This window comes from Moschus berezovskii, chromosome 2 (genome assembly GCF_049115385.1).
Source record: "Moschus berezovskii isolate FMDL1 chromosome 2, NW_MosBer_1.0, whole genome shotgun sequence".
Lineage (NCBI taxonomy): Eukaryota > Metazoa > Chordata > Mammalia > Artiodactyla > Moschidae > Moschus > Moschus berezovskii.
Window position 1 is genome coordinate 45,920,815 of NC_142461.1, and position 24,512 is coordinate 45,945,326.

Genomic DNA, 24,512 nt, shown 5'->3' on the forward strand with positions numbered 1-24,512 from the left:
TTTATATTTTATTTCTTTATATTGTCTTTTCAACTGTAAAATTAAAATACTAAATTAGTTCTTAATTAGAGGGCTTAACTTTTTCTTTTAACTCCTTAATGAATCACAGAATTCAGAATATATATGCACATATGTAATCCAATTTCGTATTATTCCAAATAGAATGTCATCTAGCTACTTTAGAAGAGCAAATAAAACCTATCTCTAATGCAAACTGTTATAGTTTGAATACCTTCTCAAATTTCCTATTGAAAAATAATTGGCTTGTCTTATAAATTCTTATTTTGACCCTACCTGAAAAATTATTTGTATTGTACATATATAGTCTAGGTAAATTAGAACTTTTAGACCATTGTATTAAATAGTAAATAGAAATAAGGCCCATTTCCAGAAAGTCCTCACTGAGTTGCATATTTCTGTCAGGCCTGAGAAAACTGATAGGCTATTTGCGCTATCCAGAATGTGGGTATATGTAGTTTGGTATCTTTGCTTTGTTTGCATCTCTGAAGACTTGGCATTTAGGTGGTGGAGCTTAGCCATGGGGGATACTTGATTTTATTTTATTGGATTCTTCTAAATGCTGTGCATTTTGCTATGGTTAACTGAAAAATGTGCTTATCTGGTTAGTGGTGCTGATAAAATAGGCCTTTAACAGCAACAGTTTAATAGAACATCAGATTTGGAAGGCACCTCGAATATGGCAACCCATTCCAGTACTCTTGCCTGGAAAATCCCATGGACAGAGAAGCCTGGTAGACTACAGTCCATGGGATCGCAAAGAGTTGGACACGACTGAGCGACTTCACTTTCACTTTTGAATAACGTTTCAGTGTAGCCACTCTACCTGGTGCTTGACTGCAACTTCTGAACTTTGTAAAAGAAGAGAGAAAATAAAATCAGGAATGGTAATTTCCCCCGCAAGGATGTTTTCCTTGAGTGTTCTTTCTTCTCTTGGTTGAATTATGTGAGATGCTCCTTTCTCATCTAAGTATTATTGAATCAGTTGAATAATGAATGAATGTGCAAGTAGGGTCGACAAGTTTGAGAAAGACTGTGACATATTCACTACGATAGCCAGTGTTTTGGCCATTTTATTTCTATGTTACACAAAGCAAGGAGTTGAAGCATCAGATTTAAGCAAGTCCATTAACACTGCAGTACAATCACAGAGCTTGACTTCTGATTTGTGGAAGTGCAGCTCCTGTAGAAAGCACCTTATAAGCATTAGTGTGAGATTTCCATGGAATCATCTGCAAGTATTAAGTTTTTAAATGCAGACTGAAGTATAGAGTAGGGCCAAAGGAAATTTGTGGGAAAATTTTGCTTCAGGTACTGCTTGCTTTAACATCTTTTTATGTATCTTATGTATCTTAAAGGTTCTTCATCCCGTTTAATTGTTCTGTAGTAGATATTGTTATTAAAAAGATGTTAAAGATAAATTATCTAATCAAGACTCTTGATAGAGTCAGTGTGATTTTTAAAATGGGGAAATCATGTGAGTGGCTGGGTTTTCAAGGCACAGGAGCAAAACCTCAAGGCTGGTTAATTTTCAGGGCTCAAGAATACAGTGTTATCCAATATAACTTTCTGTGATGAAAATGTTCTGTATCTGCTGTCCAACATTGTAGCCAGTAGCCACATTCTGTTATTGATCACTTGAAATGTGGCTAGTGTGCCTGGAGAACTGAATGTTTTACGTTTATATAGCTACATGTGGCTACTTACTGGACAGTGGTGTGGATGGAGGTCCTAGAGTGAAGTTAGCTGTACAGTGAGGTGAACCAGATGAAATGGAACTAATTGAGTTCAGTATGGAACTTCATTATAGAAGGAAGGTTCTCTTTTTCCATCACCATCTTCCAACTTTTTAATTTTCTTCTAGTCTTAAGGTCTTGGTATTTGTAGAAAGTGGAAGTAAGAGTAGACCCATGGTCTGGAAATGTTGTGTGTCCACTGTAGGCCACTAGCTTCCTTATGGAGTTCTTGGTGGAAGTGAAGATGTTTCTTCAAAGCATCTTTTTGCCTAAGAAATAATTCACACCCATGATCACAACACTGATAAAGCATCCTAGAAATTGTCTTTATAAGCTACTTGAATAATTTTCACTAAGAATTTCAGTAATCATTATTAGACTTGGGGCTATGGACTTGCATTTTAATGGAAGGTCATACTGTCTTCATTCAGTAACTTTACATATGAGGTTTCAAGGATCATGATCTTCCTACTAGAAATGTTAAAAGGAAGGGTGTAACAGTTTGTAAATTTGTATTCATGAAGGGACTCTATTGTCTTAAGGATGAAGAAACAGGCCAGAGAATTTAAAGTATACCTGGGCCAGTGTCACACAAGCGAAGATGAAATCAAGCCAGTTGGCATGAGGCTCTTTCACACCCTTCACATACCCCTTTAATTACTTATTCTTGGTGAAAATGAAGATGTTTCTTCAAAGCAACTTGGATTAGCGTTGCACAATAGCTCAACTTCCCCTTGTATTTCTGGCCAGTTTTCTTTGTGGAAAATTGCAACTCAGCTTTGCTTTTGGTTTCAATACTTATGAACCCAGGCGTACTGTTGTGATACATGGAATACATAATTTTGAAACTGAATCAAGACTTCCCTTAATCTATTTTGTAATTCCCATAACAGCTGAGGAATATCCAAGAGAAAAGGTAAGGTGGAAACCCTGAAATAGAGTTATTCTGGCTTTTTTTTTTCTTGTCCCCTGAAGAGTATTTATTAGCTTAGATTCAACTTAAGTTGTAGAAAATAAATTTCAAGGGGTAAATTGTTTACAGTTAAGATTGGAATCACGTGGTTTTCTTTGCTGGACTTCTTTACCCTTCAGTTGTGATGGTTCTACACAAGGATGACTTTGTTGCTTTCACTAAGGAGGGGAAATTTATGATAACAGCCATTGTGGAGCACCTGGTTTTTAAGGAGTCAATTGAAAGTACATTACTAAAGCGTTTATATTATCAGAGAGGTGTAATAATCATTATTGTAAGATAATACAGGGGGAAATGCCGCTGGCCCCGATGGCTGACTGTGAGCTGTTCCTACTGAAAAGGCCTACCTCTCTGACCTCGTCTACAAGTATTCTTTGTGCCTTGTTCACCTCATTCCAGCCATGCTAACTTTTTTTTTATTCTTTTGCCATGCCAGCCTCATTCTTTTTGAACTTTTGCACTTGCTGTTTACCTCCTGGAATATTTTTCTTCCAGATGTTTATGTGACTACCTCATTGTCATTCAGGTCCCACCCTTATATATCGCCTCTGCTAAGGTTTTGCCCTGGCCAACCTGTCTAAACTAAACCTCCCGCAATCCTATCACATCTCTTTAAAATTTTTTTGAAAAACATTTATTGCCAACTTAAAAAACCTTTGTTTAGAGTCTGTCTCCCCACCCCCATCCCGAGAATGTAAATACCATGGGAGAAGAGATGTCTGTCTGTCTTAATCCAGAGTTCCCAGTGTCTATAACAGTGTCTGGCACATAACAGGTACCCAGTAAATACATACTGAGAAAGGCAGTGGTTCAGAATCGGGTGGGGGTGGAGTCTTTGGTCTAGTCTTGGTATTGCTCCTAGTTCACTGATAATCCTGATCAGGGTCCTTCTCTCTTGGACTTGCTTTTCTCATCTGTGAAGCAGAGGGCTGAGCTAGATAATCTCTAAACCCCATCTAGCTTCAATGCCAGTTCTTTAAGCCATCAAAAAATTCTATCACCTTTGCAGCAGGAGAATCTCTATTTTTCAGTGCTTCCAAACCATGCTATGGGAAGTGGGAAAACTTCACGTGTCCAAAGGCAGCTCAAAGCTAGTACTAGAAGCAGGCAGTCAAGTCCTTGAACAGTCCCACTCTTGCAACTGTTGTTCAAATGTCAAATACCTGGCTTGATCCTGGGCTTGTTTCATGGCTTCCTCCTGAGCCAGCCTTGCCGCTTCCTCTTTCTTCTGCCATCTGTCCTCTGCTTCCCGCCGAGTCTTCTCTTCTGCTTCCTGTTTCCGCCGCTGGTATTCCAGCCGTTCTTCTTCAGCCATTTCCATCAGGTGCTTTTGCTCTTCTGCTAACTGCATTTCCAACTCCTTCAGCCTTTGCTTTTCTGCCTCTGCAGAACAGAAGAACAGGTAGGCTCAGAAGGGGTATCATTATTCAAGAAAACAACTCTCTGATCTGACTCTCAAGTGATTCCTAGGGACTCCCGATGAGATGTTCTATGGCTTACCTGGCAGCTGGTTGCCAGATCTGTGGGTATTACCCAGCATTCATTTACTAACAAGAGTCCTTTATCAAGTACCTACTGTGTGCAGTGCACTGTGCAATTAACACAAAACTTTGGGGGAAGAATCTTCCAGAACCTGGTATGCAGATGGGTTGGAGACAGGTGTCAGGGCAGGGTCTGAAGAACCTTGGTGCTTATTCAACTGGTCTGACCACTACAGGGGCATCATCTGCTGAAGCCCTTTCTTATTCCTCAAATACGAGGCTACAGAAAATCCATACATCACCTGAAAGGCTGCCAGCAGCCATCCAGGTGTTTGTTTCCATTTGCTAGGGAAGCAGGCAAGGAGCAGAGCTGTGTCTCCAATTTAGGCAGCTTCTGAGCAATGCTGGAAGGGCAATGTAAGGGGCTGGGTCCCACTCCAGGAGATCACTGACTGGGACCACAAGCGTTATTGCTACAAACAAGTCTTTCTTATTTTAATCTTCTATTTAAGCTCACTAGAGTCACACCTACTAATCACTTTGAAAAAAAAAATCAGCTTACCCATTTAGAGTGCTTCACACTGAGACCTCGGATAGGAATAACTCTGGGGAGAAGCAAATGAACACCCACAGGGGGATAAAAATATTTCTGTCCCAGATAGAGGGAGTTGCAGAGAGTGGAGCACCTCTCACCAGCCCTCTCAGCTTCCTCCTGCTGCTTCTTTCTCTGCAGCTCCTGACATTTCCTCCGGAACTCCTCCTGTTGCTGCCGAGCTCTCTCCTGGGCCATTTGCAACTGGAGCCACTGCCTTCTCTCCTCCTCCTCCTGCCGCTGTCGTTCTTCCTCAAGTCTCTGTTTCCTCAAGCTGAGAAAACCCATAAACAGGTAAGGGAGATGGCAGAAACACTGCAGTGTCCTTACAGGACAAGCTGTGCCTCTGGTGGAGGCTTTGCAGGCTGTAGTTCACACTCAACATCTCATGCAGAGACTCCTTTTCCAAGGGAAGCCTGACTGAACAGCAGAAGCCAGAACACAACAGGACTGGAGCTAGAAGCCCGAAAGTTTTGACAGCTCTGTGCTCTGGGGCCAGGCCTTCAGTTCCCAGATCCTCATTTTCCATTCTTATCAAATGGATTTTGAAGTTCCTGTTTCACCGGGTTGTTGGGAAGATTAAGTGAGCCCAGAAAGTTATGGAAGGGCCTTGTGCAATGCAGACAGTGTGGCAAGAGGCATAAATAATGTTTGCTGGAACAGATCTCAAAGCCCTCCTGGGAAGATCCCATGAACATTTGTCTGGAGTTTAAGACACCTTATCTTATCTTTGGTCCAGACTGTCCCTGGGATAACTGAGGATAAAATGAGACATGCTGTTTTACTTCAGGGCATGAGCCTCTGGAGAAGACTCTTTTAAAGAGTCCCTTGAACAGCAAGGAGATCAAACTAGTCAATCCTAAAGGAAATCAACCCTGAATATTCATTGGAAAGACTGATGCCGAAGCTGAAGCTCCAACACTTTGGCCATGTGATGCAAAGAGTGGACTCATTGGAAAAGACCTTGATGCTGGGAAAGATTGAAGGCAGAAGGAGAAGGGGACCTCAGAGGACGAGATGGTTGGATGGCATCACTGGCTCAACAGACATGAGTTTGAGCAAGGTCTGGGAGATGGTGAAGGACAGGGAAGCCTGGCGTGCTGCAGTCTGTGGGGTTGCAGAGTTGAACATGAACAACAACAATGATGAGCCTCAGAGCCAATGTACCCCCAGAGGAGGTCAGCCCCACTTGTCTTCTGCTTCCTATCACAGCCATGGCCACGACCTCTCCACCCACCGGATTTCCTCCGCACGACGCTGCTGCTCCAGCTCCAGCTCCTCCTTCATCTTCTCTGCCCTCTCCAGCTGCTCCTTCTGGAGCCGCCTCTGCTCCTCCTGCTCCCTTCTCTTCCTCTCCACCTCCTGCCGTCTCATCTCGGCCCGCTCTGCTCTCAGCCTGTCCCGGAAAGCCTTCTCTTGTTCCCTCTTGACGAGGAAGGCCTGAGGAGCCAGAGTGTTGTCAGTGAGCAGTGATCGCGGGTGACCTCGTCTTGGCAGTGCTCCCTCCTCCACCCCCACCACATGGCCTCTAATCACAGATAAGGTGGTTTCCACACTCTGACCACAGTCGTACTAACTCTGCTACCACTGGCCCGGGCTCTGGGCTCTGACTGACCTGGATCCAAGTCTCTCTCTTACTTGCTTCAGAATTCAAGGGTAACAACTTAATTTGTCTGAATTGTCTTCCTCTTGGCTGGCTGTTACCAGAATTAACTCAAATGGTGAAAGTGCCAGCATAATGCCTGCTATGCTGTGCTTAGTCGCTTAGTTGTCAGACTCTTTGAGACCCCATGGACTATATATAGCCTGCCAGGCTCCTCTGGCCATGGAATTCTCCAGGCAAGAATAGTGGAGTGGGTTGCCATGCCCTCCTCCAGGGGATCTTCCAAACCCAGGGATCAAACCTAGGTCTCTCACATTGTAGGCAGATTCTTTACCATCTGAGCCTCCAGGGAAGCCCAAAAAGACTGGAGTGGGTAGCATATCCCTTCTCCAGGGGATCTTCCTGACCCAGGAGATTATTTACCAGCTGAGCTACCATGTCTGCTACATGTGTCTAATAATCACCCAAGGAGCTTTTAAAGATTACTTGAGGCCAAAGCCCCACCTGGACCAATTAAATAAGAATACTTAGGTGGGAGGCCTTGTAAAATTTAATTAAAATTTACATTAAAAAATTTAAAATTAATTTAAAATTTAATTAAAATTTTTTTTTTTTTTTGCTACTCAGCAAGCCTTGTGGGATCTTAGTTCCGTGACCAGGGATTGAACCTGGCTGGCAGTAGAAGCACAGAGTCCTAACCACTGGACTGCCAGGAAACTTTTCCTCCACCCCAACCACCTACTTAAAAATATATTATTTTTCTTGGTGGTTTTAAAGAACATCTTCCAGTGATGCTAATGTGAAGCCAGGGATCAGAACCACAGGTTCTAGCTAAAGGCTCCTTTAGGAGCAGTCTTAGGTGTAGATGTGTGAGACTATGCAAATCCACTTTTCCAATGAAACGTTCTCTCAGTTTCTGTGAAGAGTGTCTTAGATTTCTTGTTCTTCCTGATGCCTCCTCCTCAGTCAGAAGTATGCCTCTGAGGGGAACACTGGATGGCTGCTGTCCCATGGGAGCTCTGTATATCCAGTATGGGGTGGGTACTTCCTTATCTTATTTAGCCTTTGCAGAGGCAGTGCAGTACTGTGTACTGACAATAAATCTAGAAATTCTGAGTCTATAGCAGGCTCAGAGAAGTTCTGCCCACAGCTGAAAATTTTCATCTGCCTGTATAGAGTAGAATGCTGTAGCCTTGGCAGCTGGGAAGACTGAGAACCAGAAAGAAAAAAGCTTCCTGAAATCCTTTTTGGAAGACCAGAGGCTATAAAATAAATACATAATAATTTAAAATAGTGCAAGAGCGCTGGAGCTCTTTTGGAGTCAAAAGATCTAAGTCTGGACTCTGCCACTTGATGGTTGCCCAACTTCTGGCAGCAAACATCTAACCCTTTTAATCTTAGCTTGTAGGTGTATGAAATGGGGTGCGTCATGCCTGGGTCACGAGTGTGGCTGTAGAGATTAAATGAAATTCAGCAGAATTGTTCATATTTGCATGTAACTTCTGTGAGTTTAACCATGGTGGTTTAGCTGTGGGTACGTCTGCAGTGTTCAAAGAAAAGGCAGATAGATGTGTGTGTGTAAGTTGCCTGTGGCCCAGCTTTGTGCCGCAGTGAAGCAGATTAGGAATGGAGGAATTTCTACAGTGTTGGGGAGGCAAGCCATGCATAAACTCCTGGCTAAGTCAAGGATACGTGCTTGGCTCTGAGGCCTGAATTCACCTTCCTTTTAACCGTGAGGCCTGTACTTCTCACAGATGAGTGCTGTGCCACCTTTCTGCTCATGAGGGGTGGGTACATGCCCTGGCAGTTCGGGAGCCTCACTGAATGCCTCATTTCACAGGGACTTTGCCACCCTAGTGTCTTTTATCAGATCTGGCATCTTAAAGGGTCAGAAAAAAACAAAATAAAATCATTAGGCAGTTTAATATAATCCGGGGCAGTTTTTCCCACCTCTGCAGTTGTACCAGCGAGGACAGAGATCCCTTTGGCCAGGGTGAGAATATTGAAGCCTACCTTAGAAGGGTCCTCGTGGCTTCTCTCTTCTTCAGGTTCCATGTTTCCAGGGACAGTTGCAGTCTGGGTGGGCGATGACCTTCCATCTATAGAAACTTGGCTCTCAGGAGCCTCAACTTTGGAAGAGAGCCAAGGGTCCTCTACACCAGAGCCTGAGCGGAAGAAACCTCCACCTGAGTGGTCTTTGGTTTCATTAGAGTTAATGACATCTGCAGCTGTTTCCAGATTCCCTTCCTTCTGTGTCCTTTTCCCTTTGGCTCCTGGTTTTTTTCCTTTGGGAATTAGCTCTGATTTCTTTTCAGCTTTTGATTCCTTTGACTTTCCTAGGAGAGAACAATCGGGGATAGAGGCATAGTTAATAAGCATGATCTCTGTATCCTTTCCAGTGACTTTAAAACTCCCATGTGCAATGGAATCATCTGTGTGCAGATACCTGAGCCTCGCCCTTACAGTCTGATTTTGTAGGAATCTGCATTTTAGCTGTCACTCCAAAGATTTTGAGAAAGGTAGTCCAGAGACCCAGGTGGTGCTAGTGGTAAAGAACCTGCCTGCCAATGCAGAGACATAAGAGACGTGGGTTGAATCCCTGGGTCAGGAAGATCCCTTTGAGGAGGGCATGGCAACCCAAATCACATAGACAGTGGGGTCTGGCCGGCTACAGTCCATAGGGTCACAAAGAGTCAGACACGACTAAAGCGACTTAGCACAGCACAGCCTATAGACCACCCTTTGAGAACCTGTCTCACCTGTAATCAGCAGTCTTGCTACTAGAAGAGTTCTGATTTACCCTGACCTATGGTGGGGACAAGACTCTCCAGAGGGAAGAAGACCTATAGGCACAGCTGGAAAATCATGCCTCAAGAGTCTAGCTTGAGGTTGGAACTTTGTAACCTGGCACAGTTAAAGCCTTCCATACTCTAAGGCTTCTTTCTCAATTCACCGCTGGGGGCCACAAGTATTTTCTTTTTCCAGTCCTCCCAATGTTACAGGCTATAGCAATGTAAACTCAGCAAGACTTTAAAAAGCAGACCTCAAAAATAGATCTGGATAAGCAACAGAGTCCTACTGTATAGCACAGGGGACTATATTCAATATCCTGTGATAAACCATAGTGGAAAAAGAATATTAAAAATGTCTATATTGTATAAATGGGTCACTTTGCTGTAGAGCAGAGATTGGCACAACATTGTAAGTCAACTGCACTTCAGGTAAAAAAAAAATTCTGGCCCAGGAGGCTGGCTATCCAGTGACATTCATTGCTACAGCCTTTGTTTTGAGGGTCTTCATATGGCCAGGAAAGAAGGGGTGTAGGTTTCAGATTAAAGAAAGCCCTCTGAACACAACACTGTAAATCAACTACACTCCAATAAAAATTAATTTAAAAAGAAAGAAGGTCCTCAGAAGCATAGGCACCTGAATTCCGGGTGAGGTGCAACACAACGAACCAAGAGGAAAAATGGTAGCTGGAGTAACCATTCAGAGCATGCTGCAAACTTCTCCTTCCCAAATGCTCTCCTGGCCCAGTTCTCAGCTTCTGACTTAGTTATTATTCATAGAGGCAGGGTTTGAAAGGCATGAGTTTGGAATCAAATGGCAGATTCAGTCCCTGGGTCCACCACTTTTTACTGTTCGATGTTACTCCAATCAGCCAGCCTCTCCACATGATATGATAATGGTGCTTACTTTAAGGATATGTGGGGATTTCATGACATCATAAATGGAGAGCTCCAAATGAGAGTCAATTCCTAGGCAGGTTGATAAGAAGTCTGGGGTCCCTGAGGAGGAGAAAGGGGTCTGGGGCTCTCAAAGAGGAGACAGGGGCCTGGAATTCTCAAGGAGGAGGAAAGGACAAATTTTTTTTTCTACATTCTTTAGTAAGGACTATATAACAATAATGTATCCTGCTTGAGGACATGTTTCTCCTTCCTGAAAACCTTCTGACTAATCCCCTGTTATCTTAAAATGTATATTATGGGAGTGGGTCTACTAAGATCTTTACAACCTTGAGACATTCTTTCGATTTATTGTAATAACTAATTTAAAAAGTATGTAATTCCCTTCCTGAGACTAGTGGTGGGGCACTCTCCATCCCCCTTCTGATGTCTATGTCAGAAGCTTTCTTTGTCCCTTTTCATACTTTAATGAAATTCTGCTACACAGAAGCTCTTGAGTGATCAAGCCTGGTCCCTGGTCCCAAAGCTAAATCTTTGGAGATCAAAAATCCGACACCATTCACTGTAAGCTATCACTAATACAGTGCGTGTTCATTTAGTAGGTGTTGGTATTATTATTATTATTTCCTTTCTTGTTAATTACAGGCCTCCAGGCTCCCCCAGTTTCCTCTATCCCTGTCTCCCAAGATCCTGACATGAAGTAAGGCCGCAACACCATCTTAGCTGTGGTCGTCAAGGAGATTCAGCACAGACAGTTTGTCCCATAGGATCCATGCTGATTCTCCGTAACACCTTCCGGCTCCCATTAGGTGTCTTCTCCCGGATGGTCCCTTACCAACAGCAGCCTCTGCTTCCTCATGGAATTTTCCTTCTTTCTCCCTCTTGGGTGCCTTGGACTTATCTGTCTTGGCCTTTTTCCTTTTCTTGGATTTTTCAATCAACTCCATCTTCTAAAGGGGAAAAATTAAGGAAAGGAATCATTTTAAAGTAGAAAGCAAGGGAAAAAAATCAAAAGGAGATTATTTTGGGAATTCCCTGGCAGTCCAGTGGTTAGGACTCAGCACTTTCAATACCTGGTCAGGGAACTAAAATCCCAATGGCAACAAACAAAAATAGAAAACAGAAGAAAAGGAAGATTATGTTGAACAAGACAGAATGGCTTAGAATGGAATTTATATGGGTTCCAGATGAAGCAAATGAATGAGACAGAGGGTGTGGAGCCGGAGGGGAGATCCTAAGATTGAACCTTTGATATAATTTCAGGTATAATGTCATAGAAGAAAAGAGAAATAGAACGTACTTGATGATCTACCCCCCCTTTTAAAATAATTATAAAAAATAATTTTATTTAGTTATATCTTTTTGGCTGTGCTGGGTCTTTGTTGCTGCAGAGGCTTTTCTCTAGTTGCAGAGAGTGGGCTTCTCATGGGTGGCTTCTCTGTTTGCAGAGCTGGGCTTCAGAGTGCAGGCTTCAGTAGTTGCAGTGCTCGGGCTTAGTTGCCCTGTGACATGTGGGATCTTCTTGGACTGGGATCCAGCGCATGTCCCCTGCATTGGCAGGAGGATTCCTAACCACTGGATCTCCAGGGAATTCCTGCCCCCTTTTTTGATGCTAAGCAATCATCTACAGAGCTGGATCAAAGTGAAGCAGTTTTCACCTTTGACAGATTGCTGTTGCCACAATTAATGATTAACTAGTTTAAATCAAAGCCAGTTTTATTTACTCTTGCATCATTTGCTAGCTTTTGGGGAACTTCAGGCATATGACCATGGCTCTGTCAGTTTTCACCTTTCCCCAAGGATTGGACAATATAGTGTTTCTTCCTAACAGGGGATGGCACAGTCAGGCCATGACTACCCCCTCAGTACCTGTAATATTGTGACAAAATAAGAAATATATGTTTGGTCTTTGAACCTAGCCTCTGACACAGAGCTCCTGAAACCCTTGCACAAACGTACCTCAGAGATAGTGTGGGTTTGGTTGTAGACCACCCCAACAGTGTGAATACTGGAAATAAAGCACGTCACACGAATATTTTGTTTCCCAGGGCATGTGAAAATTATGTTTACTTATGTAGTCTAGTAAAGTGTCCAGTAGCATTATGTCTAAAAAAGCAGTGTGCATACCTGAATTTGAAAATGCTGTATTGCAAAAAAACTGTTAACTCTTCATCTGAGCCTTCAACAAATTGTAATCTCTTTATTTTCTTTTTTTGCTGTGTCACAAGGCATGTGGGATCTTAGGTCCCCTACCAGGGATTGAACCTGGGCCACAGCAGTAAAAGTGCTGAGTCCTAGCCACTGGACAACCAGGGAATTCCCCACAAATGTTCTTAATGGCATCTAGGGTGGTAAATACTTTTCAGAAGGTTCGCAATTGACTTTACCCAGATCCATCCAAGGAATCACTAAGTATGGCAGCTATAGTCTTAAGAAGTATATTTGTTAAAAAATGAGATTTGAAAGTCAAAATGACTCCTTGATATGTGGGCTGCAGAATGTTGTGTTAGCAGGCATGGAAACAAACCTGATCTTGTCCATCTCCATTAGACTCTTGGCTGGCTAGTTGATTGTCAACGAGCAGTAATATTTTGAAAGGGATCTTTTTTTCTGAGCAGTAGGTCTCAACAGTGGGCTTAAAATACTTAGTAAAACACATTGCTAACAGATAGGCTTTGTTGTTCTACGTACAGAACACAGGCAGAATAGTTTTAGCATAAATCTTAAGGGCCCTAGAATTTTTGGAATGGTAAATGAGCACGGGCTTCAACTTCAAGTCACTAGCTGCATTAGCCCCTAACATGATGTCAGCCTGTCCTTTGAAGCTTTGATGCCAGGCATTGACCTCTCTCCAGCTCTGAAAGTCCAAGATGGCATCTTCTTTCAACATAAGGCTGTTCATCAATATTGAAGATCTGTTGTTTAGAGTAGCCACCTTCATTAATTATCTTAGCTAGAGCTTCTGGATAACTTGCTGCTTCACCTTGCATTTGAATATTATGGAGATGGCTTCATGCCTTAAACCTTATGAACCAACATAAGTTCACTTCAAATTCTTCTTCTGCAGGTTCTTCACCTCTCTGAGCCTTCATAGAATTGAAGAAAGTTAAGACCTTGCTCTGGATTAGGCTTTGGCTTATGGGAATGTTGTGGCTGGTTTGATCTTCCATCCAGACCACTTCTCCATATCAGCAATAAGCCCGTTTTGTTTTCTTATCATTCATGTGTTCACTGGAGTAGCACTTTTAATTTCCTTCAAGAAATTTTCCCTTGCAGTCACAACTTGGCTAACCGTTTGGTGCAAGAGGCCAAGCTTTTTGGCCCCTCTCAGCTTTGCACGTGGCTTCCTCATTAACCATTTCTGGCTTTTGATTTGAACTGGGAAACATGAGTTGTTGTTTGCTGCTGTGAGACCTTTTACTTGAACACTTTAGAGACCCTGAGGGTTTTCAACTGGCCTGATTTCAATGTTGTCGTGTCTCAGGGAATGGGGGTAGGGGAGAGGCTTGAGGAAAGGAACACAGGGAATGGCTGGTTTGTGGAGCAGTCAGAATACACATATTTATTGATTAAATTCACCATCTCATATGGTTATGGTTCATGATACCCCAAAACAATTACAATGTTTTGTAATTTTCAGTATCAATATTAATAACCTCAGATACACAGATGACACCACCCTTATGGCAGAAAGCAGAGAACTAGAGCCTCTTGATGAAAATGAAAGAGGAGAGTGAAAAATTTGGCTTAAAACTCAACATTCAGAAAACTGAGATCATGGCATCCAGTCCCATCACTTCAAGGCAAATAGATGGGGAAACAGTGGAGACAGTGGCTGACTTTATTTTTTTGGACTCCAGACTCACTGCAGATGGTGATTGCAGCCATGAAATTAACAGACACTTGCTCTGTGGAAGAAAAGCCATGACTAACCTAGACAGCATATTGAAAAGCTGAGACATTGCTTTGCCAACAAAGGTCTGTTTAATCAAAGGTATGGTTTTTCCAGTAGTCACATATGGATGTGACAGTTGGACCATAAAGAAAGCTGAGTGTCAAAGGATTGATGCTTTTGAACTGTGGTGTTAAAGAAGACTCTTGAGAGTCCCTTGGACTGCAAGGAGATAAAACCAACCCATCCTAAAGGAAATCAGTCCTGAATATTCATTAGAAGGACTGATGCTCAAGCTGAAGCTCCAATACTTTGGCCACCTGATGAGAAGAACTGACTCATTGGAAAAGACCCTGATGCTGGGAAAGATTGAAGGCAGGAGGAGAAGGGGACGACAGAGGATGAAATAGTTGGATGGCATCACTGACTTGATGTACATGAGTATGAGCAAGCTCCGAGAGTTGGTGATGGACAGGGAATCCTGGCGTGCTGCTTGCAGTCCATGGGGTCGTAAAGAGTTGGATACAACTGAGCGACTGAACTGAACTGATCACATATCACCAAAACAAATACAATAATAATGAAAAAACTTGAAATGTTTCGAGAATTATCAAAATGTGACATGGAGACATGAAATGAGCAAATGCTGTTTGAAAAAATGGTGCTGATAGACTTGCTTGAACTTTCAATCTGTAAAATCACATTATCTGTGAAGCCAATAAAGTGAAGCACAATAAAATGAGAGACATGCCTGTAACTTCTGGAGCATAAACATGAAAGGATTGTCTTTTGTTATTCATTAACAAGTCCCTTTCAACAACACCTGAGATTATGTTAATACCATTATTTTGGAAAGCCCCTAAAAAGGGGCACTGGTTACCAGGAGAAACAATCACGTGATCAGAATGTTGGACCTTTCAGCCCCCTACCCCTCCCACTACCTTAGAGGAGGGGAGAAGGGTTAGAATTTGCATTAATCACCATTTGCCAGTGACTTAATCAATCGTGCTTGTGTAATGAAGCCCCCATAAAAGCTCTAACCAAACGTGTTCGGACTGCTCCAGGGCTGGTGAACACAACTGTGTTGTAGGAGGGTGGCACATCCCAAGCTCCAAGGGGACAGGAGCACCTGTGCTTGGGACCCGTCAGGGCCTTGCCCTATGTGTCTCTTCCTCGCTGTTCACTTGGACAGTGAGTCCCCTACACATGAACCTTCAAGTTGTGAACTTCCAAAGATGTGGACATGCCTTTGCATGTCCAATCACGTTAGTTCATGTGTCTGGTGTACATTGTCACATGCATGCATCCTCTACAACTGGTTGTGCTTTTGGGTACTTTACAATTTGATAGAGTAGTACAGTATCTTTACTCCAAGACCAGGATGTTCACCCAGTGCCAGCCCTTGTATGCCAGCACTATCCTACTCTACTTTTCAAGTGTTAGTTGCTCAGTTGTGTCTGACTCTTTGGGACACCATGGACTGTAGCCCACCTGACTGCTCTCTGTTCTTGGGATTCTCCAGGGAAGAATACTGAAGTGGGTTGTCATTCCCTTCTCCAGGGGATCTTCCTGACCCAGGGATCAAACCCAGGTTTCCAGCACTGCAGGCCAATTTTAGGGAAGATTAAAAATGTTTTGTTTCTGTATTTGTTATGTCTTATTTGTGTGAAAAGTATTACAAACCTATTACAGTACAGTACTATATAGCTGACTGTGTTAGCTGGGTACCTAGGCTAACTTTATTGGACTTAATGAACAAATTGAACTCACGAACATGTTCTTGAACTCATTCGTATGTAGGGGACTTACTGTATCCTTTAAAATATCTTTTGTAATAAATCAGTAGTAGTAAGTAAATGTTTCCTGAGCTGTTCTAGCAAATTACTGAACCTGAGGATGGGCTGTAGGAACCCCCTATTTATAGCTTTTCAATCAGAAGTGCAGGTGACAACCTGGGACTTGGCGGCTGAAGTGGAACAGGCATTTGGGACTGAGCCCTTAACTTGTGGGGTCTGTGCTAATTCCCGGTAGTGAGCGTCAGAGTAGAATTGTAGGACACCTGGTTGGTGTCCAGAGAGCTGAAGGATTGGTTGATGTGGGAAAAGCCCTCACACATTTGATGTCAGAAGTGATATGAAAGTGTAAGAAAACTAAGCTTCCTTCTAGTACCTTTGTAGAAGTTAGAAACGGGTACCCCATGCTTCAGAAAGCTGCAACCCATTCCTGGGATTCAGGGCATGGTGAGTGAGCCACAGAGTGGATTTGAGCTCTCACTGACCCCCTTTGCAGGTGCCCTTGTCTAGTAAGCAGTCTATACAACTGGACATGGCAACCCTGATGGGAGCACCTTCGAGGTGGGGTTTCGGACCGAGCGCCTACCTCGGTGTTCACACTCACGTTGCGGACGTTGTTTGATGTCTGCTGGTTGAACTGCCTTGTGTCAGTCTTCCCTTCTTTTCCTCTTGGAAGAAAAGATGTGTCTGTAGGATCCAGCCCTTCTGGTGAGTTGGGCCCACGTCCTGGAAGTCCTCTGTGACGATGGTGTACGTTATAATCTTTGCCCCTTTGAAAAAAAGCAAAACAGAAGGACCAAACCAAAGAAGAACTCAGGTGTACACACCACTATATGTAAAACAGACAAGAGAATTTGCTGTATAGCACAGGGAACTATAGACGCTACCTTGTTATAGCCTACAATGCACCAGAAAAAAAAAATGTGTAATTTAATCACTTTACGGTTCACCTGAAACTATATCACAGCCTTGTTGTGGCGAAGGGACTTGCATAACTCAATGAAGCTGCGAGCCATGCCATGCAGGGCCACCCAAGACAGAGGGGTCATAGTGGAGGTTCTGACAAAAATGTGGTCCACAGGAGGAGGAAATGGCAACCCACTCCCGTATACTTGCCTAGAGAACCTCATGAACAGTTTGAAAAGGCAAAAGGTATGACACCAAGATAAGACCTCCAGGTTGGAAGGTGTCCAATAGGCTATGGGGGATAGCAGAGGGCAATTACTAATAGCTCCAGAAAGAATGAAGCAGCTGGGCCAAAGCGGAAACAATCCTCAGTTGTGGATGTGTCTAGTGTTGTAAAGAAAAATATTGCATAGGAACCTGGAAGGGTCTGTGAATCAAGGTAAACTGGCTGGACATGGTCAAGCAGCAGATGGTAAGATTGAACATCGACATCTTAGGACTTGGTGAACTAAAATGGATGGGAATGGGTGAATTTAATTCAGATGACCATTATATCTACTACTATGGGCAAAAATGCCTTAGAAGAAATAGGCTTCATAGCCAACAAAAGAGTTCAAAATGCAGTACTTGGGTACAACCTCAAAAGTGACAGAATGAGCTCAGGTCATTTCTAAGCAAACCATTCAACATCATCGTAAATCAATTATACTTCAATTGAAATATAAAAACTCTAGTGAACAAGGAAGAGGGAAAATGAACACTGAACAACTCTGTTCCGCCAGGCACTGCACTGTGGCGGGCATTTTACACACTTGGTCAGCCCTCTTTCTCAACACATCCCTGAATAAAGGAGATTAGAAAGTTTAGCCTTCACTTTTGGGGTTCTCTCAGGCTGAAGTTTCTTTTATCAGTGGCTTAGTTAAAGAAAAAGCGATCTTTAAGAAAGGGTGTCATCAGAACATGAACCTATATATCCATTTTTTACATCCTCTGAATTCTATTCTTGATCAAATTCAGCCACCAAAGGTCATTGCTGTATGAGTATGATCCTGTGAAGGACCGCTGTCACGGACCATGTGCCTGGAGGGAGCTGACTTACATTCTCCAGGTAAAAATGTCACTACGACAGAGCCACATGGATTCAGTAACGGCTGCAGCAGCAGCTACTGTTGTGCCAGGCCTGGTCCTGAATATTTTATTTTTTAGCTAAATCAGTATTATATTTACTGTGCTGGGCTAGTACAGAGCCTTACTATAGAAACTTGAGAAATACTTGTCGAATGAGGTAAATGGAATTTCCTATAAATAAATGAGTCTTTAAATCATTCAATGTCACTCTATAAAAACCCATAGAAGTATCCTTTAGAATTTAGTGGTAGGAAAACCTTTATTTCCCCTGAGGAATAAGCATTCTGCAAATGAGAACCACAAAACCTGATTGAGTTGCTCCTTTTTGGCTTTTTTTGCTTTCACGTTCAGTCTGAAAGTCTGAAGTTTTCTATTTTTCAGTTTTCTCTTTTTTTTGAAAGTCTGAACTTTAGTCACTTATTGGAGATTGTTGATGTTCTTTTTTCTTTTCCTCCAGATTAAAAAAATTTTTTTTTTAAATTATCTAGTCTTTTATTTTTTGTGTGTGGATAGGCTGGGGTGTGTGTGTGTGTGTGTGTGTGTGTTATTATAAGCAGTTTAAATCCATTTTGGAGAAGATGAAATACAAAAGTTAAAAAGTGGAATTCTTCAGATAGCTGCCTCACCACCCAAGTGCTCGTCCTTCTTTATTCCTAGGGAACACCCAGCCTTTTTTTGACCCATGAGGGAATCCTTATACCACAAGGCAGGTGAGGGCAGATTCGCAAATCACTGGGGCTCATGGGAGGTCAAAAGAGGCTGTCGTTCCAGCTGCTACTGCCAAACAAGGCTTAGGTCAAGTGACTAAACCTGACTGGCTGAGCTGCTGGCTGATGAGCTCATAGTTAGCACATAGTCAGCACATAGGAAGCACTGAATACATGTTAGCAATTTATTAGTATTAACGGTATTATTGATTTTACCCAGGGCTGAGTGAATGCTGAGAGGAGAAACCAAGGTTGAGTTGACAGACCTCTGCTTTCTGGGCGTGGCCGCAGAGCTTAGACATGTGGAAAAATGGAGAAAGTGGCTCCCACACGGTTTTAGAGTTCAACTTTGCTTCTCACCCACCCAGCCAAAGAACAGGTTTAAAAGTAGGAAACACATCACAATATAATCCTTCCCCCAAATCTTTGTTTCTTAGCCAGTAATTTGATTCTGGCTGCCAGAGCCTGTGGTTGGTTAGCTGAGAATCTTCATGTCGCTCAGAAAAAACAGAAATGAAGTTCATTAAAAGAAAAACAAAAGTTGAGAAGTCCATGTTAGGATGGCTTTGAATACTTACGCCTTTTGGACAGTATCTGCCTCAGGGGTCTGCATGTGCCCAGCCAGGGAAGCACAAAGAGGGTCAAGGGTCATATTCCTCAGCCCTGGGTCTGCAAAGACAAAGAGCATCCTGAATCAGCAAAGGACAGCAGGCTGTGATCCCAGACACAAGAAAACATCTACCTGGTGAGCAGTCAACAGCATGCCAATTAGAACAATAGGGTATGTTATACCTAGGAAATTCGCAAATGCTGCAGAAACTAGAGCTGACACATGGCAAGTGATATTAAAATCAGTAAGCCCCACTGGGAAAGTGATGTGACAGTATATATCAAGATCTAGAAAAACGTTCTTGTCTTTGATCAGGAATCTCACTCCTGGGTATTATCATAAGGAAATAATTTAAAAGAAGAAACAAGCTTTTTGTACAAAGTTGTTCATTACAACATCATCAATAATAAAAAATTAGAAACAGCCAAACAATGGGAAATTTGCAATGCATTATTTTGACATTTAAAATTATGGTTGAAAAGATAAATCAGCAGTATGGAAAATACGATATAACGACAAGTAAAAAATAGTAAACTATATAATTGTGTGTTAAAGCACTATAAAATATGTATGTAGATGAATAAGAGCTATAAGAGAAAACAGAGAAAATAATATGTTAAAGGGGTTTATATGTGTTTAAATTTTTTCTTAAAACCCCAGCATGGTTATAACCTTGAAAAGAAAATTGATTAAAAAATTGTTATATTTTGAGGAAGGCTTATGCAGGCTACACAGCTATTGCTGGGTTCTCTGAAGACCATACTGGGTAGTTTTTAGAATGAGAAGAGTCTCCAGACTGACTTCATATTAGACTAGGATACTTTTTATTTTAGTTATTTTAAACAATTTTTAATTATGAAAGATATATTTCATTGAAGAAAATAAGAAAACACAAGTATAAATAAGAACCCTCCCCATCAACACGTTATTATTAGAATGATTAAAAAGACTGACTATACTGAGAATTAACAAAGATCCAGAGGAAATGCAGTGCTCATTCACTGTTGGTTAGAATGTAAAATGGTATAATCACTTAGGAAAACAGTTTGACTGTTTCTTGAAAAATTAAATATTAAATATACCATATTATCCAACTATTATACTTTGAGGTATTTTACTCATAAAGGATGAAAGCATATGTCCATGTAAGTACTTATACACAAATGGTCATAGCAACTGTATTTGCAATAGTCAAAAACTTGCAACAACCGACATACCCATCAACAGGTGAATGGATAAAATGCTGGTGTATACATACAATGCAACACTGCTGAGTAGCAAATAGAAAGGAAGTATTGATACATTCAACAATATGGATGAATCTCAAAAGAATTATGTAGAGTAAAAGCAACCAGACAAAGAATGGTATATATGGTATGCTTCCATTTATATAAATTCTAGAAAGTGAAAACCAGTCTATAGTGACAGAAAGCAGATTGGTTTGGAAATGAGAGAGACTGGTGTTAGAGACCAGAGGCAGAAGAATCTTTTGGAAAAGATGAAATGTTTTGTTTTGACTGTGGTGAGTTTCATGAGTATAGACATGTATCAGAACTTACCTAGTAGATCTTGAGTTCTCATCACAAGAAAAAAAAGTAACTGTGTGCTGACTGATGTTAACTGTGGTAACCATTTTGCAATATGTATCACATCGTTAGGTGGCACCTCTTAAACTAATTACAGTGTTATATGTCAATTATATCTCCAGACAACTAGAAGCTGCCCCTTCAAATCATAGCAATATTTAATGTTTCTATAGAAGAAAATTTATGGTTGAATAATTTTTAATATAATTTTATTTATATTCTACTAAATAATTATACATAATTAAAATCTAAGGAAAAGTGAAGTTGATTGCATTAAAATCTTTATAGAAAAATAGCAATATTTAACACTTAAAGATAATTTATCTAATTGTACAATTTAAATAGGTATAATTTATTATAAGGCTGTTTAAAAAGCTTAACAAAGTTAAGTTATATTAACAAAGTTAAGATATATTAATACAAATAAAGTATTTAAAACAGTGCTGGCACCTGCTAAAAACAAGAACCAAAAATAAATAAATAAAAAGAACCCACCACTACAACAACAAAACCCAAAAACCTGACTCATGATCCCTCTACTTACATACAACTACAGCAAATATTTTGGTGTATATTCTTTCATGCATATATAGTAAATATATACTCATATTTTAATAAGTTAATGAAATAATACAAATAATGCAAATCAAGTTTTAGGTTATTAGAATCTCCCATATCATTAAATAGTCTAAAAATGATTTTAATACCAGCATGGCATTTCATCATATGGATACCATAATTGACTTAACCAAATATATAGCTTTTAAAATTCAAGTTGTTTTGAAATTTTATAACTAAAATGTACTTTATATAGCATATGCTTATAAGGAATATTTCTGTTTACCAAAGGACTTAATTCTTTGTCCATATCTATTACTATTGAAGAATGTACAGTCTTAAGAGTGAAATGTCTATTGCTGAATTGCTTCCCAGAAAATTTGTACCAATTTACATGCCAAAGAAATGGTCATTCATTCCTTCATTTATCCCATGTTTATTAAATATCTGCTACATGATGGTCATTATATTAGCTGCTGGGAATATAGTGGTGAGTAGGATGAATATACACCCTGGTCTCAGGAAGCTTAAATTTTAGTGGGGAAGATAGATACTAGCACAAAGTAAAACAAAGAAAAATGAAATAATTTAAAAAGTTAAAAAAATCTTTTGGAAAGGAAGACTTTAATATTCAATCACCTCTCTCTTTGAGCAGTAGATTCTTGCATGAATTAATTGATTTTTCCTCAATTTTGTTTATTTAAGATAACTTTAAAGAGCCTCTTGATGAAAGTGAAAGAGGAGAGTGAAAAAGTTGGCTTAAAACTCAACATTCAGAAAACTAAGATCATGGCATCCGGTCCCATCACTTCATGGCAAATAGATGGGGAAACAATGGATACAGTGAGAGACTTTATTGTTTTGGGCTCCAAAATCACAGCAGATGGTGACTACATCCATTAAATTAGAACTTGCTTGCTCCTTGGAAGAAAAGCTATGATCAACATAGACAGCATATTAAAAAGCAGAGACATTATGACTTTGCCAACAAAGGTCTGTGTAGTCAAAGTTATGTTTTTTTCAGTTGTCATGTATGGATGTGAGAGTTGAACCATAAAGAAAGCTGAGCGCTAAAAAATTGATGCTTTTGAACTGTGGTGTTGGAGAAGACTCTTGAGAGTCCCTTGGACTGCAAGGAGATCCAACCAGTCCATCCTAAAGGAAATCAGTCCTGAGTATTCATTGGAAGGACTGATGCTGAAGCTGAAACTCCAATAGTTTGACTACCTGATATGAAGAACTGACTCATTGGAAGCTGGGAAAGATTGAAGGCAAGAGGAAAAGGGAATGGCAGAGGATGAGATGGTTGGATGGCATCACTGACTCAATGGACATGAGTTTGAGTAAGCTCCAAGAGTTGGTGATGGACAGGGAAGCTTGGTGTGCTGCAGTCCATGGGGTTGCAGAGTCGGACACAACTGAGCAACTGAACTGGTAACTTCAAAAAAAGATTTGAAAAGAAAAAATTTACCTGTTATCCCACCAGCATTATTCTCTTAATACTAGTAATAGTTTACTCATTTTTCAGTGTTTAGTGGTGTCCACACTGCCATGCAGAGGAACTTGGGTTCCTTTCTGCTATTCCAAAATGTTAAGGATGGCATCTACTGTCTCATACATCAACCTCCAGTCTTTGGAGTGGGGACAAAATTGTCAATGTATGAGGTTGCTGAGGAAACTGGAAAGGTTGATTGGGTTGGTACCCGGAATTTATTTTGTCTTGGATAACATGTAAATATTAATAGAGAGTAGGAACTGATTTAAGTATTTTTGTGATTAAGGGGAATTCTGTGAGGGTTTCTTTCCCTAACTTGGCGGGCTCAGTAAAATCTGTCTCATGGAACGGATTTCACTGCTCTTCACCACTGTTTTGAAATTTGGGACAAAGCACTATATGACCAGCAGAGGGCGCGTTTGTATTGACCAAAAGCTGAGGGTTTACAACTGGTGTGATTTCACGGTTTTGGTTAGAATTGAAATCCTGTCTCTGAGATGGGGACCATAGAAAAGTGTTTTGTTTTGTTTCTCTAGTAAAACAACCTTATATTTAGGAAGTATTGGAATAAACCAAGTCAGTACTTTGACTAATAACCTACAATTTTAACTGTTTTTTTTTTTTTAAATCTAAAATAGCAGAGCATAGAAAAACTACTGTATAATGACTACCCATGTACTTACCATCTACCTTTGTGAAATCTTAACATTTTGCCATATCTGATGCACATTTTTTCTGAAGAGATAAAACAATTCAGATATCATCTAAGACTTTATTGTATCACATAAAATCCTATTTCCCTCACTCTCTCCCCAAAGGGGAGTCACGAAGTCACGTCCAACTCTTTGTGACCCCATAGACTATAGCCCGCCAGGCTCCTCTCTCCGTGGGATTATCCTGGCAGGAATACTGGAGTTGGTTGCCATTTCCTTCTCCAGGGGGTATTCCCAACCCAGGGATTGAACCCCCATTTCTGGCATTACAGGCGGATTCTTTACCACTGAACCACCATGGAAGCCCTTAAATTTGGTATTTATCAACTGAGTTCAGAATATGCTACCCCCTAAATGCTGCACCTTGGCATATTGACTACTTGAAGCTGAAGGAATCTGATAAAGGGGAGTGCAAATCATCAGACCTGCTCCTCATGTAAGAGGTAGGTTCTATTGGGTTGGCCAAAAAAGTTTGTTTGGGTTTTTCTGTAAGATGTTATGGAAAAACTCAAACGAACTTTTTGGCCAACTCAGTACCTGGAGGAAGGGAGCACCCTTATCTCTGAAGACAGAGGGACTCTGAGAGGAAAGCAAACAAACAAGCCTTGCTCTGTTTCCTCCACTTGATTACCCTTTGTACTTACCCCTTTGTCCTATCACATTTTCCCACAACTTTTCCACTCTTTATCAAAACAGTTAAAAAAATGCTCAGGCTTAACCACTTCTTCGGGTCCTTATTTCTTTATAAAACTTCCCGTGTGACATAAAGCTTATATAAAATAAATTTGTGCACTTTTCTCTTGTTAGTCTGTCTTTGTCATTTTAATTTTCAGGCCCAGCTAGGGCCTCAAAGAGAGTAGAAGAAAAGTTTTTCCTCTCCTACACAGGTCTCTCCCAAGTGGCTCAGTGGTAAAGAGTCTGCCTGCCAATGCAGGAGTCATAGGAGACATGGATTCGATTCCTGGGTTGGGAAGATCCCCTGGAGGAGGAAATGGCAATCCACTCCAGTATTCCTGCCTAGAGAATCCCATGGAC

General features: G+C 41.1%; 1 protein-coding gene across 2 annotated transcripts in view; it reads right to left on the minus strand.

Annotated features, from left to right (window-relative positions):
* Positions 1-1,508: 1,508 nt before the first annotated feature.
* Positions 1,509-24,512, minus strand: part of KIAA2012 (KIAA2012 ortholog) — a 124,275-nt gene continuing 101,271 nt past the window's right edge. The window contains exons 15-22 of one of the 2 annotated variants that reach the window (XM_055397522.2): positions 19,094-19,184; positions 16,379-16,544; positions 10,925-11,039; positions 8,417-8,739; positions 6,038-6,240; positions 4,902-5,074; positions 3,891-4,110; positions 1,509-2,023 (exon numbers count right to left, since the gene is read on the minus strand). In XM_055397522.2, coding sequence (XP_055253497.2) covers positions 1,885-2,023; positions 3,891-4,110; positions 4,902-5,074; positions 6,038-6,240; positions 8,417-8,739; positions 10,925-11,039; positions 16,379-16,544; positions 19,094-19,184 — 1,430 coding nt within the window. In that variant the 3' untranslated portion in view covers positions 1,509-1,884. Of the gene's footprint in view, positions 2,024-3,890; positions 4,111-4,901; positions 5,075-6,037; positions 6,241-8,416; positions 8,740-10,924; positions 11,040-16,360; positions 16,545-19,093; positions 19,185-24,512 lie in introns of both variants that reach the window. The other variant, XM_055397521.2, reaches the window with a different exon arrangement.